Raw genomic sequence first — 17,228 nt, forward strand, 5'->3', positions numbered from 1 at the left:
ATTACTGAAAGTGTGTTTTAATCATATCTTCGGAACCGAGATATAATGCACGATTCACACTCCGTAACTCGGCTTGAAGATATTTGTATGAACCGGACGGTAAAAATAAATACCGAGAAATCAAATTAGGTGGTTTTATATTACCGATTGCAGTATTTAGTGGAGCAAAAACAAGTATTCTTCTGATTATTACAATTATTATTATTTTTATCAAGTCAACACGTCCATGATGGTTTTAACGTTGTCTTTATTTCTTTGCGTCTAGCACACTCGTCTCCATGCAGCCCAAAATTGTCTTCACGCGTCACCACACGCGACCCTTTTACTCAAATTTACAGTTTTAATCTGCACGAATTACAAATTACGTATATTCTTGCTCTTAATGACTACATCAGACAATTATTTGTTTCAACTGAGAAAGTGTATTCGGAATGATTAAGAGCTCACGCACGCGCTCGCACACAAACACACACGCACACACAAACAAACGATAAATTAAAAGGTGGCGGTAGACACTAAACGGTCAGCAGGTGCAGTTCAACACGAAAATAACCCCCCCAAAACGTGAGAGGACTGTGGTCTTGTGTCGTCGTATGAAGACGCCAGCTGGTTCTGTGGAGGTCCGCTGGATTTGAAGTCAGTGGCACGTTTCAAAGTGACGCGAGGGGGGGTGGGGGGGATTCACAACAGTGACGTGCCTCGGGCTCCCTGACTCACTGTAACGCACATTTGCTGGAATGGCACCGCTGAAGTGAAATGAGTTGAGGCTGTTTAAAAAAATAATAAAATAACCATGAATGTAAGTATCCACTTGGAAATTCGGTCAAACGTTTTCATCAGTTTAACATTTAGCGCTAAGCGTAAACAGGTATTTTAAATTTTACCATTGAAGAAGAGTCGATGAACTAACACTTCTTTTGTCTCTCTGCTGTGGCTGCAGTCGATGCAGTCTTCCGCAGGCCCTCTTCCCCTGTGGCTGAGAACCCAGCAGCACCAGCAGCATGTCCCACGTCTCCTCCACTGCCAAGCGCTATGCTGGCTCGTCCTACACCAGCCACTATAGCTCCTACAGCTCCCCCTTAACCCCAAGCCTTAGCTCCTACAGCGAACGGAACAGGTTGTCCTCTTACAAGTCCCCTGCCTCCTCTACCTCTTCCTCAGGTTACACCTCTTCCAGCTATCAAAGCAGCTCCACGATCCGCAGCCGCAACTACAGCACTTCCCTGGACCCAGACCGGGGCCGGGTCATCCCACGGACGGACATCCTTGGAAGTAGCAGCAACCGCCGTAGTGAAAGCCTCAGTCGAACCCCGGTCAAGAGCTATGCAGGTTCTGGACTTAGTGGGGGGTCAGCCTACGCAACGTACAGTTCTTACTCGTCCCCATCAGTGCAGTCCAGCTACCTCTCCTCTTCACCGGTGGCCTCCAGAATGTCGCTTAATCGACAAAAATCAACATCCCAGAGTGACTTAACCAGGGACTTGGCAGCTCTGGGCCTCAATGACGCCTCCTCCTCGTCCTCCTCCTCCAGCCCGTCTTCCTCCTCCAGCGCCTCGAGGAGCTGTCGCACTCGGACCAGTGAGGTGGCTAATACGTATGGCACTAACTCCTCAGGCGCGTCACGGAACACTACTCAGGAAGCCCCTTCATGGCGCTCCACCAAGGAAGGCTTCAGTAGCGGCAGCAACAGATCACACAATTCCTCAGCGTGGGAGGCAAGCACGAGTGGAGTGTATCCCCCCACGAGGGACTCCACGGTAAGACCACGCTCTTTCTTGCACACACTGAAGTGAAATGACCCGATGTTAATACAGATGGGTTCATGTACAGTAGAATGCCTCAAGAGCTTTGCAGCTGTGTGATGTACAGCGTATTGAAGAACGACTGAAATAGAACAGACTGCCAAGTCACACATTCTCAACTGAATAACACCACTGTAATCGTATGCAAACCGATCATGATTGTTTGAGGCTACATGGAGTCAGTGGTTTGGGACAAATGACCTCTTTACCATGGATACTTGACCTCGTCTGACCCCATGCCATTACCTGTAGCTAACGTACGCCTTCGATGAGCGAGGTCTGTCGGCGTCACCTTTACACTGGCTATTTGTGATCCAAGCTTCAAGGGTGAGAGAGGAAAATGAGGGTGGAGAGTGGGCGAGAGAAAGAGTACATAATACACGACACAGTGTTTTAGTTAATTTGCAGAAGAAATATGAGTACAGGGGAACCTCCAACTCCAAACGCCCAGAAGTGATTAAGACTGGGAGTTCAATGTAAAATTTCGGAAAGAAGATGCAAACAAAACATGAGTCATTCCAGAATCGGAGGACATTTTGGCTTCAATATTCTTGAAAAATAACCCTTCGCTTTTCTGATTTTCTGCTACATATTCATCAATAATAGGCAATAAACTGTCAAAGGCTTGATTAGCTCATCTTATATTAATGGTTCAATTTTTATGACATGATTTATTTAAATCCTGTCAAAGTAATCACAGTAACAGGGTGGAAAATGTGGACAGATGTCAGCTTTCTATCAGGAGTAGAAGAAGGTTTTATCTAACTCTTACTGCTGACCAAGAGGACACATTTACTTCAGCAAATAAGAAAAGGGAAAAAAAAAAGTCTTATTCTGATCATACGGATTCCAGGATTGCATGAGGTAGAATGAGACAATCAATCAAGTCTAACTAACGGTTTTATAAAAATGTGAAAAATAGAAGAGAATTCATACCTTTGCCCTATCGATACTTTTGGGAAGTTGATGATGTCAAGTCACTGCTTTCCTCTTTTACCGTGCTCAAAAGGTTATGGTAACAGGGTTGTGTGCATGTCATAGGACACCCGTTCCATGAATTATAATATCCACATATCCATCCATTTTCAACGGTGCTTATCCTGAACAGGGTCACGGGGAGTTGCTGGAGCATATCCCAGCTAACTCTGGGCGGAAGGCAGACTATACCCTGAACTGATCGACAGGGCACATACGGGGACAAGCAACCAAACACAGCTTCATTCACACCGTCACCGAGTGGGAACCGATATGGTGTCCGCACACAAGTCAGGTGACTTGAATACTAATAATTATTATTCATTCAAATACTGTATGATGTTAATAATTTCTTTTTTTGTTTTTGTTTTGTTCTGGGGTTTTGTAGATTTGGTCTCGGGATGAGTAAATTGTACTCTGCATGTTTTAGTATTTTGTATGTGGATTATTTCAAATTTTCTGGGTGGGATCCACAATTCCCTAATTTTTCAATAACCCAGATGCAGTTCAAATTAATTATCATCCGTTACCACACAGGCGGCTCGTCACCATCTAAAAGAATGCGTGTAATAATAGCCAGGGAACCGAAATTCATATTGCAGCATTGAAAAGTGTCTGACTGCCCTGTACAAAAGGAGCAAAACATTGAGTTGATGATTAATTGCGCACATATTTTAATGTCAACAAACGGATGCGACTGTGATGAATAAACAAATTCCCGCAATACCTATAAACGCCACTTGGTGACAGTGTTGCTCTGTGAACACCTCCCTGCTTCCTCACCGTCATATCAGTGTCTTGTTCAGTTTTATATGGGTGAGTACAGTAGTTTTACTTTGCTTTTAAGATAAGAAAACCTTTATTAGTCTCGCAATGGAGAAATTCCCAATTCACAGCAGCAAAGTTATGAAAGGAAGAAGTAGTAACAACAAAATAAAGGAGCTGCTGGAAAGGCAGCCACTCACGCGGCGCTATTTTGAAGTCAAAATAACAAAAATAACACAACACAACACATAGGACAAAGACAGTCGTGCAATCTTCACCAATTTTCTGCATACACTTTGTTTTTTTGTATTTATAGTTGTTTTATTTTTTTAATCCTGCAATTTGGAACAAATGTAGTCACTTTATATGTTCCATGGAAATGGGATTTTGAATTAGAACAACTTGAATCAACCATGGACATAAAAACAACTTGTGCATCTGTGAACACAATTGTTCTAAAATCTTGAAAATACATCCGTATTACCAAAAATAATCGCTGAACTACCCAGCATGCTCCGGTATTTCAATTTTGAATATATTTGTAATCGTTCATTGAACAGTACTGGCAACGACAGTATGTTAAAGTAATGGACATGTGCTCGTCCATAATGAAGCTTTTTTTAGAATTGGGACCGTGTGCTTCACTGGTTGTGTTTTTGCACTGATTCTGACTCGTCATTTCAACCATACTGAATGGTACTCGGCAGCCAGGACACAGTCTGATGGTCACACTTTTCTTCTTTGTCATCTGCGTTATTTTGTGGTGTAATAACCCAAAAAGCATCGACAACTAAATATTGGCGATGATTCACTGGCCAAGCGTTTGACATTTTGAGCCATAATATTCAACTTTCGAAGTTTCACTGTGTTTGCTTTGAATAGCTCTAAAGGTTGATCTAAAATGTGTTTCAATAGTAACAACTCAGCAAGCGGGCCTTGTGAAAAAGTGTGAATGAGAGTATGAGAGCCTCTCAAACAAATATTCTGGAAATTCACCGTGTTATCGTGGCACTCCGAACTGATGCCTCACGTGATATGCGATGAATTTATGATTTAATGTGAGAGTTGGGCTACAAGTCTGCACTGATCACCAGTTAACGTCAGGGCTGACGCAGGGAGAGAAACAAATATTCATCCCTCCATTTTCTTTACCACTCGTCTTCATGGGCTGTTTGCCAACAGGGTACATATAGACCAACAACCGTTACAGATTAGATTAGAGTCTTCAATTAACCTGGTGTCCATGGTGTACCTGGCTTTCATCCAAAGTGAGCTGGAATAGGCTTCAGCCCACAAGCAACGCTAATGAGAACAAGCGGAAAATAGAAAATAGATGGATGGATGGATGGATGGATAGCTCTTACACACTGGGGACATTGCTTGTGCGATGGTTCACATACTGTAACTACCTTGGTTGCATTGTTGATCGTTCCCACTCAACGCTTTGTTTCCTATATTCATGTCACTGATGGTGATTATGATAGATTGCAGATCCTCAACAGTTTAGTGTTGCGGAAAATGTATTTGTTGAACGGTGGGTGCTCCATATTTATAGATGGCTTAGCTGCACGAGTGTGTAAAAACAACAACAACAAAAAAACCCTACTGCATATTGATTTTCGTGAAAGCCTCATTTTGCTTGTTTGGAAATTTGGCGAAATTTTATGCGCCATGTTGGGCGTTCTGGCATACAAAGAGTATTTCCATTGACATGCGCCCGGCACACATAGCAATTTAGTGTCTGAAAGTCGACTAAAATTTAGGCTAGCTAAAACCGCGTCTAACTATTCCTGCCAGTTGGTTAAACAATTTTGTTGGATTTGGAAGGACAGGCAGAGATTCTGTATTCAGCCAACATGTGCGGTCGATGTTGGATTTCATTCAGAAATGTGACAACATTGTGCATCCAACCCTCGAAATAATTGTCGAAATCTATTGATTCAACACATTACGGAGGCTGTAACCGGTGGCGTTTTACTCTTGCTGAGTCCTACTAGGATGAAGAATATTTGTCGTTGTCCTAGTTAGCTGGCCAAAGGTCATAAACGGACATTCATGAACCTACTGTATGCTTACGTTGCATGATAAAATGCTGTGAAGTTGCACTATTGATACAAGAAATGCTAACTTTAACTCTATATCTGTTAGAAATTCCCCCTCTGAAAATGTTTCTTGACAATAAAATACAAGTGAATTCCAGAAACAAAAACTGTGGATTTTATATAAAGGAAATAAATTGGTTGGTCGTTATTAAGTGGAAAATATAGTGCTACTGGATGGATATTGGCGGTAGTAGTAATGTGGATTTTGTAGTGACTGCTGATTTGTTTTGACCAAAACAATAGTTCATCTGAACACACCATTATACAGAATCTTCAGTAGGATACTCAAAGGCCGAAATATTTGACAGCTACAGCTTGACATTCAAACTCCCCATTCCATTGTCATATTTTTATTGTTGAATAAAACCCACGTCCCTGGGACTAACCTGCAAAAAAATTGCTCCTCAAATGAAATCGACAAACAAAATTTTTCCTCAAAAAATAAATAAATAAATAAAATCAAAATATATCGAGCCCTGAATCATTACTATCATCTTTATCATGTTTTCAGCATCACCCCCTGACTGCGGCACAGCTTTGGGGGTGAGGCCTATAAGAAGGACAAGGGCAATCGAGGCGCAAGGCAGTCTCCGAGTGGCCACCTCACAGATCTGTGATCGCCATATGGCCAACTTTACATCATCCGGATCATGGATTCATCTCGTAGTAGATCGAGTTGGCTGTGTTCGTGCAGGCAATGGAGCTAAACACCTATTTTGAACGCCATTCTGCGTGCATCTGTGAAAAATTCCGAAATACAGACTCGTCCACCTTCGCGTAAGATTTAAACTATGCCTTGCGCCAGACTTGAAATAGGCACAAAAATAGAGTGCTGAGTTTGTCTTGTCTTTAGTAGATCTGGTAACATGGAGTTCCATACCAATATGTACATTTAAATTGCAGATGCAATGCAATAATTAAGATTTTAGTATCATATTTGCTAAATTGTCACTGCACTAACAAATATCCAGAGGTTTGGCAACCTCAAATTGACCTTAAGGTGAGTTGTCAGTGATATATACAGGTATATTTTTTTAAATTATGAGTTTAACCCTTTCAGGGACAGCGGTTACTACAGTGGGCAACTTATCATGTTATCTATCAGGTTACAGCACAGGTGTCAAAGTCAAGGCCCGGGGGACAGATCTGGCCCACCACATCATTTTATGTGGCCCGCAAAAGCAAATCAAGCATGTCAAGTTCCATGATGCTTGCTAAAGTCTGAACCAAAATTTCAAATTGTCATATGTAATTCACAATAACAGTCGTTATTCTTGACTTCTGATCTTAAAACGAGTTATTCGTCAATTTGTTGTGCGCTGTGTATGTAATATGTGGAGGGGATTAAACATTTACAGTATATGGTTTCCCAAAATTTATAACGGCCCTCCATGGCAAACCGTAACTACAATGTGGCCCGCGACAAAAATGAGTTTGGCGACCCTGGGTTACAGGGTGCATGAAAGGGTTGAAACCACACTGGAAGTGTTGACAAAAAGTCTCACTTTTCTCATGTTTTATGTTGGATTCCTTCAGAAATAACATTTTACTAGCATATGATATTCCGGTTCCACAATTTGTTCTGAAGACATCATTCTGTTCCCGATGAGTTACACAAGAAGACTTTATTCTGTCCTAGGAATCTCCCACACATTCACTTTAACTGACACGCGTGTTCTAACCGCATTTGTCAGCATTTAATCTTAAGCGTAGGAATGTTGATGAAAAGGTCCACTGTCAGTCCATATTCATCAGTTACTCGACGGTTGCACCTTATGACAGAGTTTGTCTGCATTTGATGTTTTCTAATTCAGTTGGGGAAAACACAAGCCTATCACTCAGGACTGGTTGTCTCAGTCTTCCAAGATCAAATTGCAGAGACTCTCACTCCGACCTTTTTGTGAAGCTGTCTGTTCAGTTCTTGAGCTCCAATACAGCATAAGCAAGAAGCAGGCACACACTGTAGACCAGACACTGTCGAGGTTTATGCTTATTCTCGTTCTTAAAGTGGCGTTCCCATGGAGCACGTTCTCGTCTCCTACATGTAGAGATAGAATGTGTTACATGCCTATTTGTCGCGTACACAAATAGTTTGGAACTTGAGATTCCTGTTGGGAACACTACCGTCCTCTCTTCCGAGAATTACTTTGGAACCACGTTTGCGCAGTCATTGTTATTTATAATTTATTCATTGATCAGTAGTGTTTTGTTTGTTTGTTTGTTTGTTTGTTTTTTAATGACGCTGAAGGATAAAGTGTGACCCATGTCAGTGATAGCTTGCTACCAAGATCTCTTGGCTTAGTTTCATCACACGTGTTTGTCATTTGATCATGTGACAACATAGAAAGAACACAAACACAATGTCCAAATCAACTGCGTAAATATGGTATCACTTCTCAGAAATTGCCATGGATATATGCTTGAAATCTTCATATTGCTAAACAACCATGTATTTGAAGCCACAACAACAACAACAACAACATTTTTTTTCCTGCTCACGTGTCCTAATCTGATGGTGTGGTGGACCTGGATCAGATCAAAACATTGTTTTACCGTCCGGTATCACATTTTTTATGTTGGAAAGCTTTGCATCCCCCTTAATGTAGAGTATGTATTTATTTATTTATTCATTCATTCATTCATTTATTGATTTTATTTTATTTCTACAAAGTAAATACCAGGCTTTCATTTGAGTCGCTCAACCAAGAGTGAGTCTTCTCCCTCCAGCCTCACCTGATCCGATCTGTTACGGGTTGGTTGCAGCACTCTTCTCCGTCTCGTTTTTAGTGCGGTGAATCATTTGTGAGCCACCATAAACAAACACAACAGTTGCTCCTGTGTTTGTGTCTCGCAACAGCGTGAGCTTTCGGTTGCCTGTTAATTGGCTATCATTACGTTACACATCAAAATCATGGAGTGCGTGGACCAGCCAAACTCTGTGTTAACAGTGCACATTCATTCATTTATTCATCTTCCGAACCGCTTCATCCTCACTAGGGTCGCGGGGGGTGCTGGAGCCTATCACAGCAGTCTTCGGGCAGTAGGCGGGGGACACCCTGAATCGGTTGCCAGCCAATCGCAGGGCACACAGACACGAACAACCATCCACGCCCACACTCACACCTAGGGACAATTTCGTGTGTTCAATCAGCCTGCCATGCATGGTTTTGGAATGTGGGAGGAAACCGGAGTACCTGGAGAAAACCCACATGCAAACTCCACACAGGGAAGCCGGAGCTGGAATTGAACCCGGTACTTCTGCACTGTGAAGTCAACGCGCTAACCACTGGACTACCGGGCCGCCCACATGAGGATTTGTGATCCTAAATCCAGGAATCTCAAGTCCCCATCCCCCGTGAATATCAGCGGTTGGCTGTATCTGGTTTAGTTATTTATTTTTTCAAATCCAATGTAAGCGGTATGAGCCACCCCCCCCCCCCCACCCCCTATCCCACCCCACCCCCATTCTAACCCAGGCCTCTTTTGGCATGGCTATAAATCACACACATCTCAGATGCGAGTGCAGTATGGCCACTCAGGTGGCGCTCATCCGACATAATCAGAAATTAATTTGCAGTGGCAGACTTAGTGTACTGTAGACAATTCACAATCATCTTTGCAGTTGCAAAGTTGTGAAGAGTAACTTTTGATTTTAGATTTGACTTTAATTTAATCCCACTTGAAACGAAGTGTAAAGTGGACATTTGTGGCATTAGTAGCGCTGATTAATGACATGATGTTATCTTCAGGAGATGTCCCTATGAAACCACGAGCTCAAGGAACAATCGTCTCATTTGTCCAAAATATTTTTACCTCATCACACCTCGCCCCTCTGTCAATCTCCCTGTCTTCGATGGAATTTCTGGTGAGAGGCACTAGTATGTAAACATTCGGAGCAAGGACCTCAAAGGTTATAAATAGAGAAATGAGATGTGAAAACGTATATGTGCCAGTTTTTACGCAGAGCGGCTGTCTATGAAAATAGGGCCCGATATGTTCAGTGGAACTGTGTGTGTGTGTGTGTGTGTGTGTGTGTTTTGAGCAGCAACATGTGATCCCACCCACCCCTGTGCTGACTGAGTGCCCCCATCGGATGTGATCTGGTGCAAAACCCAGGAGCATGCAGGGGGCGGGGCCAACCGAGCAGTGGGCATACTGCGGAAATGCCATTGGTGCATGTTGATCAGCGGATCATTAATGCATTAATGTGCATGCTGAAGTGGCATCCTGTTGAGATAGAAAGAGCATCCACTTCAAGAAAAGTCTGTCCATCCCTCTTAATATAAAAATATGTAGGTCTATGTATAACGATAGCCAGCTTGTTGTAAAAGCTCAGTTGGGTGCTTTCTACTACTGTTATAAAGCGAGCACGTGGCCTGGACTTTTAGCTTAGCAGTTAGTGCTCTGATGGTGGCGTGGGTTCAATCCGAAAGTTTGGTGGAACTCCTCACTCTTTACAATTTTTAAATGCTGCTTTATACGTGGGTTTCTTCCTGCTTGTATTATGAACGCGTTCAGCAAGGTTCTGGTTATGTGTGCATTTGATTTCATTAAACCGTGCCTGTGGATGTTGTGATAAACAACGACTTGACAATGACAATGGTATGGGCTGCTCCCTCTAAATTGTTTACCAGTCTGTTGGAAAAAAATGGAGGAAAAGAGCAATTAAATAACACTGTCTCAGTCCCAAAATATGCCGGCCCACCGGGCATGTGCCCTCTAAGCAGGTGGCAAGTCCAGTCTTGTTGGTTACACATTCTCACCGATGGTGCTGAAATGAAATTCAAATGAAAATCTGCTGATGTTTGAAAACAAATGTCGGCACTGAATGGAAGAATGGGAATGCAATGTGGAACATTGAAACCTGCCTTATGCCCCGGGCATCTGCTGTGCTTTGCATACCCCTGCCCAAACCAGTCAGCACCCCTAAACTTCTGATTCTACAATCGCCCCAAATTGCACATTTCAGTCGTGTATGCGAGTGTTTCATTAGTAACAGTCTTAGAGGATCACTTGGATTTTTGATCAGATTTGGTCGCTAATGCGTCATCGTGCTCAGAGTTGGTTGAGTGTAGGTGTCAGCCATGATTAATCCAGATCGTCGTGGTCTGCTTGGACCACAGCCTGATGAGCCCCCGCTGAAGTCTTTGCATCAGTGTGGCGGAAACTGGTCTATGACGTAAACGGCTTGGCCAAAGGCGGGCGCTGACGTATTTGGTAGGCAGTCCCAGTTTAGAGGACGTTAAAGGGGTGGATCGAGCGTGCTGTCAAACGGAATGAAATTCATATTCATAGAAAGTGCTCTGTTTCGGTGGAGAGTGATACAACAGGCAACTGCCGCCTTGCCATAGCCGATGTTTGCGGGCGCTATTTAATTCTATTCGGCGTTATTTTTCCACCCTCTCCTTGTCCTTTTCCTTGTGTTGCTATTGTACAGAGGAGATAACGAATGACAGAGTGCGTGTCACTCACGACACGGCGACAGAACACGGCAGGTAGCCAGCAGGAGCGCGTTCTAGACAACCGGCACTCGTCGACCCACGTCTGTGAGCTGGCTCCATTTTTCACTCAGCATGCCGAGCATGAGGCAGACATACACGGTGACCGTTCCCGAGGAGCCACCGGCACCCGCGTTCCCTTTTCTTAAGCAAGAGATGCGGAGAAAAGGCAGCATGTCAGGCTCGGTGCTGGTCTCAGCCTTCGTGGGTCTCCTAATTAACCAAGCCAAGGTAAGGGACAGACACTGCTCGGTGCGCTCTTGTTACGTCACACGACTGAAACGCGATCGTTTCATCCGTGCAAATTTACTTCCATAGTTCGGTGAAGGTGCCACGTTAATGTTCGGTAAATGACTGTTTTTGCTAGCTCGAAGCCGGCACAAGTAGGTTCACAAGCGGTCGAGCAGTTCCACTTATCGGTTTTGTTGCGTCTGGTCGTTGCGAGGGTCGGTCATGACATGATTTACGACGTTGATAATTCATAAAAGTCACGTTGTAAAGATTGCTTGTGTGTTATGTATTTTCTGGAAAAATTGTGTCAGGTTAACGGTAAAGTGAGTAATTTGCAGAGGTAAGCCGCCCTCTTAAGCTTGCTTTACGCACTGTGCCAGGAGGCAGCGGTAGGCCCGCACGAGTAGCAGGTCACTGGTTATATAACCACGCTTAAGCCTCACCATAGGCTCCACTACGACTGCTACTCTCTGACTATGCTGCTCTTATCTGTGAGGCTCGTTGCTACGCATTGGCCGGCCATAAAGAGAAAGAACCCCCATCAAAACAAAACAGGGATTCCTTCATGCTCCTGGTGTATTGTTATGTTATGTAGGTATAACGTACTGTCAGCAAATATTATATTCGGTACTCTAAATATTCATGCTAGTGTTTGAAGTAATTAACGCCAGGACTGATGATCGGGTTTTCAAAGAATTGTACTCTCATGAGATGGGTAAGGGGGACATGTGCTGTAATTTTTACTTGAGAACATTTGGACCCACACGTCTCGGAGGTTTACCACCTGGGTACTCAATGTTACTGCTTTTGTACTGTTGACTATTAGATTGTGGATGCATACATGTATGAAAAACATTACAAAATCAGAATGTCCAATAACCCTTCTGTGGTGCATTTAATTGTACGGCGAGGTATATTGTTAGGCTTTTAAACCTGAACCAACACATCGCTAATTAACCCACATACTGTACTATGTTGCGGTAAAATTGGCCCATTTTAAAGGTGAACAAAATAAAATAGTTACATTTTTATGTGTGAAACTACTGCTTGGCTTAATACGTTCAATTAGCATATACGAACAAGCTTTGGTTCAATTTTAAAATGTTTGCTGTACCTGATAAAAAAAACAACAACATAACAATAGGGATAACGCTGTGTTTGTCAAATGGGAATAATGCTATTACCTAGCCGCAGCGTTGTGTTGAAAGTGTCACGTGCCAGTTTCTGTTATGTAATGTGAAATCATATTAGCGTGGACTCTGGAGTTAGCTAGTGATTTCAGTTTGGTTGGCACGCTTGATGTTTTGTTGTCACCATCCACCTGCTCCCCCCCCCCCCCCCCCCTTCATGTCCTCCACTCCTCCCTCCCCTTGTCCACAACCAGCGTGGCAGGGGAACGTGCTCTGTTCTCCCTCTAGTGTGTGTGTGCGTTTGTGTGTGTGCGTGTGCGTGTCTGTGTGTGTGAGAGGTTGTCTATCTGAGACATGTGCATGCAACTATGTGAGGGTGTGCACTGTGTATGTGTATGTTTGTCTCTGAACATGTGCCGCAAGGCCCATGGGACGCCAGCACTGGAGACAATGACACTGTACTGCGCTGTGTTTGATACACATTCATAAATCTGCATCTTAGCTGTTTATTCACCCACTGATGGTATAATAAATAAGAAGAAGAATCCAACAACACACTTTAGTTGGGATTGTGATTGACAAAATTAGAGGGAAAAAAAGAAATGATAGACATGACCCTCAAAAGTATCAGGATACCTTAGTTGACAGCATATACTCTACAAAATGATCGCATTCAATAGTAAAACATGCTTTTGTTTTGCAATAAAACACGTGTTCCACGATATGAAAAATTCCAACCAATGCCAATCATTTCCTGCCTTGTTTTGGCCGATACCGATCATCGTTCATCTGTACAACGCAAATCCATTGAGGCTAAGACAGGCAAGCATTCTTTTTAGTAAGGTCATACTCTCTGATTGCATGAACGAGTGTAAATGTGTGAGACGTTGCGCTGAGCTGCGTGTCTTTGAGACTGGACACCGGGCACAGCGAATGTGATGACTGATTTCATCCCTCTGTCTTTTTTCGAGGGCAAGAAAAGGACACTTGCTAGAAAGTGTTCTTGCTAGCATTCATTTTGTCACTCTGATGCGTGTGCGCACCCACACACGCGCGCACACACACACACACACTCGCACATACACGCACACAAAAACAGATGACGTGGCCAAGTGTTGTACGCATGTGGGGGTGGGGGCTTAACATAGCAACATACTGTGAGCAGCCTCAGAGGGAACGAGTGATATTGTTGACGACGCCCTGCCAAAGTGAGAGGCAGGTCAGAACAGGCTGTTCTGCTGCTCTGTCTCATGCTGGTTTGCCAGCCAGTCTGCTCTTGGTGGTCAGCTCCGGCGGACCCAGGCGTTCTGCTGCTGTTCGCGTGCAGTTTGTGTTGACCGGCCACAGCCGCAGAGAGGTCACTTGTCAGCGGCTTCATGTTACGACAGTATGGCCGAAATGGCAACAAACCATGAATTGTTATTCTCGTTATGCTTTTTCAGTCAATGGTGCAAAAATGATAGTAGAAATCTGTATTCACATAATTATTGTAACAAATTAGCACAACCTCTGGTACAATTCAGAAGTGCCCAAATTAACTGATTAATCGACAACCAATGATTTGTAAAATTAATCAACTGTTTTAATTGTCGAGTAATAGTTTTGAGCCATTGTTTAACTTCAAATTGCCATGATCCTCCAATTTCAGCCTCTCAATTATTCTCTGATTTCTGTAATACTTCATGAAAGCAGATTGGTTACACTGATCAACAATTTTTTAAAAATGTTTTAATCAGAGATGCACATGTACTTTTCTCGATGAATGAATTTAAAACAATAATATAATATTTAATATATTTAGTAATGTTTATAAATTATGGATAAAATTCAGGAAAATGTGATTTTTATTTCTCTAAAGTCAAAGCAATAAATTATAGCGCATGATAAAATATTGTATTGCCCAAGCTTTTGCATGTCAAACTTTAAAACAAAAAAGAAAATATCTTGAAAACCTGATGCGCGACAAAAAAAAAGTAGACATGTTTTAAATTAGCATGAAAAACCCATTTGGTGACCCAAAAACACATTTCTGATTAAAATTTGCTGTTGACCGGTGCTGTAGTGCTTCAGTATTATTCCTGTGCACGTTTCTCATTTTGAACGAGCATATTTATGGCAGCATCCTCACTTCTCCAGCAGATTTACATAATAAGAGGCTACAAAGCCAATAAATGCACAGCGGGTTATGATCCATTTCAACAGGACTATCATTAAACTAAAATAGATTAAAACATAATTTTGACCCTTGTTTTGATAACGTAATTTTGGAGATGGAAAATGCTCACTTTTCAAAATATTTCTCAAGATGAAGCCTTTTGAAATTGGCATTATGGTTGATTTACATCCAGCCATTAAAAAAAAGGAAACTTTTTGGAAAAAAGATGTATGCATACTTGAGTACATATACTGTAAAAAACACTTTTGGAGAATTGATAATGATAGTCAATTAACAGGCAACCGAAAGCTCACGCTGTTGCGAGACACAAACACAGGAGCAACTGTTGTTTTTGTTTATGGTGGCTCACAAATGATTCACCGCACTAAAAACGAGAAGGAGAAGAGTGCTGCAACCACCACGTAACAGATTGGATCAGGTGAGGCTGGAGGGAGAAGACTCACTCTTGGTTGAGCGACTCAAATGAAAGCCTGGTATTTACTTTGTAGAAATAAAATAAAATCAATCAATGAATGAATGAATAAATAAATAAATAAACACTCTACATTAAGGGGGATGCAAAGCTCACTTTTCCTGCATATGAACAATTTGTAGCCACTTTAATTGGTTAAATGTAAGTCATATAGTTTCAGTAAGGAGTGCCTTAATTCAGAAGCTATGAAATGCTGTTACAATTTTTTGTTTATTTATTTATTTATTTATTTTACTGCAATATGATCACATGGCGCGTCAGTCCATCAGTGCTTCTTGGCTCAAATGGGAGAGTGGTTGACTCCCAACCCAAAGATTGTGGGTTCAATCCTCAGCTCTTGTGACCGTATCGTTGTCACGAAGCAAGGTGGTGGTGGACCCCAAAAAGCAGGCAAGAGGGAGGAGCAGGGTGAACTTGACGAGTTGTATTAAAACACAGAAAATAAATCCAGAACAAACAAAGTCATGAAAACACAAAGATTCCAAAGGAACAAACCAAAACCATGGCTGTGGCAAAAAACTCACAGGAACAAAAACATGACAGCAGCAAGCAACAAGCAAACAGCAACATACAAACAAACATGACAGAAGCCAAGAGCAAACAATGACCCGACACTGAGTGTTCGGGCGGGAGTCCTTTTATACAACTAACAATTACCTAACAAACAACAGGTGTGCAGCTGCAGGGGGAGCCCTACAGTGCCACCTGTTGGTCATGACAATCGTATTGTCCTTGCTCCCTATTTATTGGGTAGATTCATTTTATGTGGCCCGCGCAAGCAAAACTTGTTTGTTGACTTGCATGATTCTGGCTCAAGTCTCTCCCAAAATTGTCACGTGTAATAAAAAAGAATGTTGAGATTTTTCTTAAGGATGTTTGTGTGACCCTTTTTTCAATATCTTGAACAACAATTGAACCAACTATAATCCTTGATTTCTGCTCTTCAAAAGCAGCAATGCATCAGTTTATTGTGTGTACAGATCAGTTTATTATATGTACATATGTAATAATATGATATGGCGATCAAACATTGATTTGGGTTCACCCTCATAAGGGCCCTCTGAAGGCAAGCTGTATCTACCCCGGTCAAGGATGACGCCTCGTACTGATGTCCAAAAAACGTTTACTCGTGGAACACCGTGAATTTCAAACAACATCAAAATTACAATATCTTTAACAAGACATTAAATAAATAAACACAAAATGGCATACCGTGTGCACCTTGGTAAACCGAAAGTAGATCAAATTAAATCACGTAGACCACACGGTATCGTAGCTCTGTCTCCGTCTCTCTCTCAAGTTGTCTTCTCGATCTCTCTAATTCCTCGCTATCCACGGCACGTGACCCGGAAGTGATTCTTAAAAAAATATTCCAAATAACATATTGAGAGGATTTAAAGAAAAAACAAATATGAAAGTTCACATAAAAATATAAAGTACTTTTACAAAACAACAAGCCGTATTGTTTTGTGTTTTTTTTTTTTGTAGAGTGTCCTTGGGTGTCTTGAAAGGCGCTTATAAATAAAATGTATTATCCATCCATCCATTTTCCGAACCGCTTGATCCTCACTAGGGTCGCGGGGGGTGCTGGAGCCTATCCCAGCCGTCTTCGGGCAGTAGGCGGGGGACACCCTGAATCAGTTGCCAGCCAATCGCAGGGCACATTATTATATAAATAAATTGTATTTCCGTTGTCATGGCAACCAACAACTGAATATTGGCGCCGGTTACACAAGCCGTGCTACAAAGTGGTTCACGTCAAAAAATGAGTTTGACATCCTTGTTCTACAGATTGTTTTTTTTTCAGCGCAACATTAATTCATACACGCCAGGCGTAAGACCGGGCTAGCGTTGCAACTATGCATCCAACAACAATGATGACCTTGATGATGCATATACTGTACATTTCCTGTAACCAGTGGGGACTCATTACTCCCAAACCTCAAATCTCAACCCCTCATTTTAAATTAAAAACTAGAATATTAAATATTCTTCGGATGAAGACAGGGAAGACAAACAAGCATGTGCATGGTCATGGCCTGGCATTTACATGATAGGTGTTTCTCCAGCTCTGTGC

The 17,228-nt window shown here is 42.3% G+C and overlaps 1 protein-coding gene across 1 annotated transcript in view; it reads left to right on the top strand.

The window, feature by feature from the left end:
• The first annotated feature begins 983 nt into the window (after positions 1–983).
• usp2a (ubiquitin specific peptidase 2a) overlaps positions 984–17,228 on the top strand; it is a 28,465-nt gene continuing 12,220 nt past the window's right edge. Inside the window, exon 1 of the mRNA XM_086125898.1 lies at positions 984–1,757. Within this exon, the coding sequence (XP_085982024.1) occupies positions 1,002–1,757 (756 nt within the window). The 5' untranslated portion in view covers positions 984–1,001. The remainder of the gene's footprint in view (positions 1,758–17,228) is intronic.

This window comes from Hippocampus guttulatus, chromosome 12 (genome assembly GCF_054856545.1).
Source record: "Hippocampus guttulatus isolate MCC_2025c chromosome 12, RoL_Hgut_1.0, whole genome shotgun sequence".
NCBI lineage: Eukaryota > Metazoa > Chordata > Actinopteri > Syngnathiformes > Syngnathidae > Hippocampus > Hippocampus guttulatus.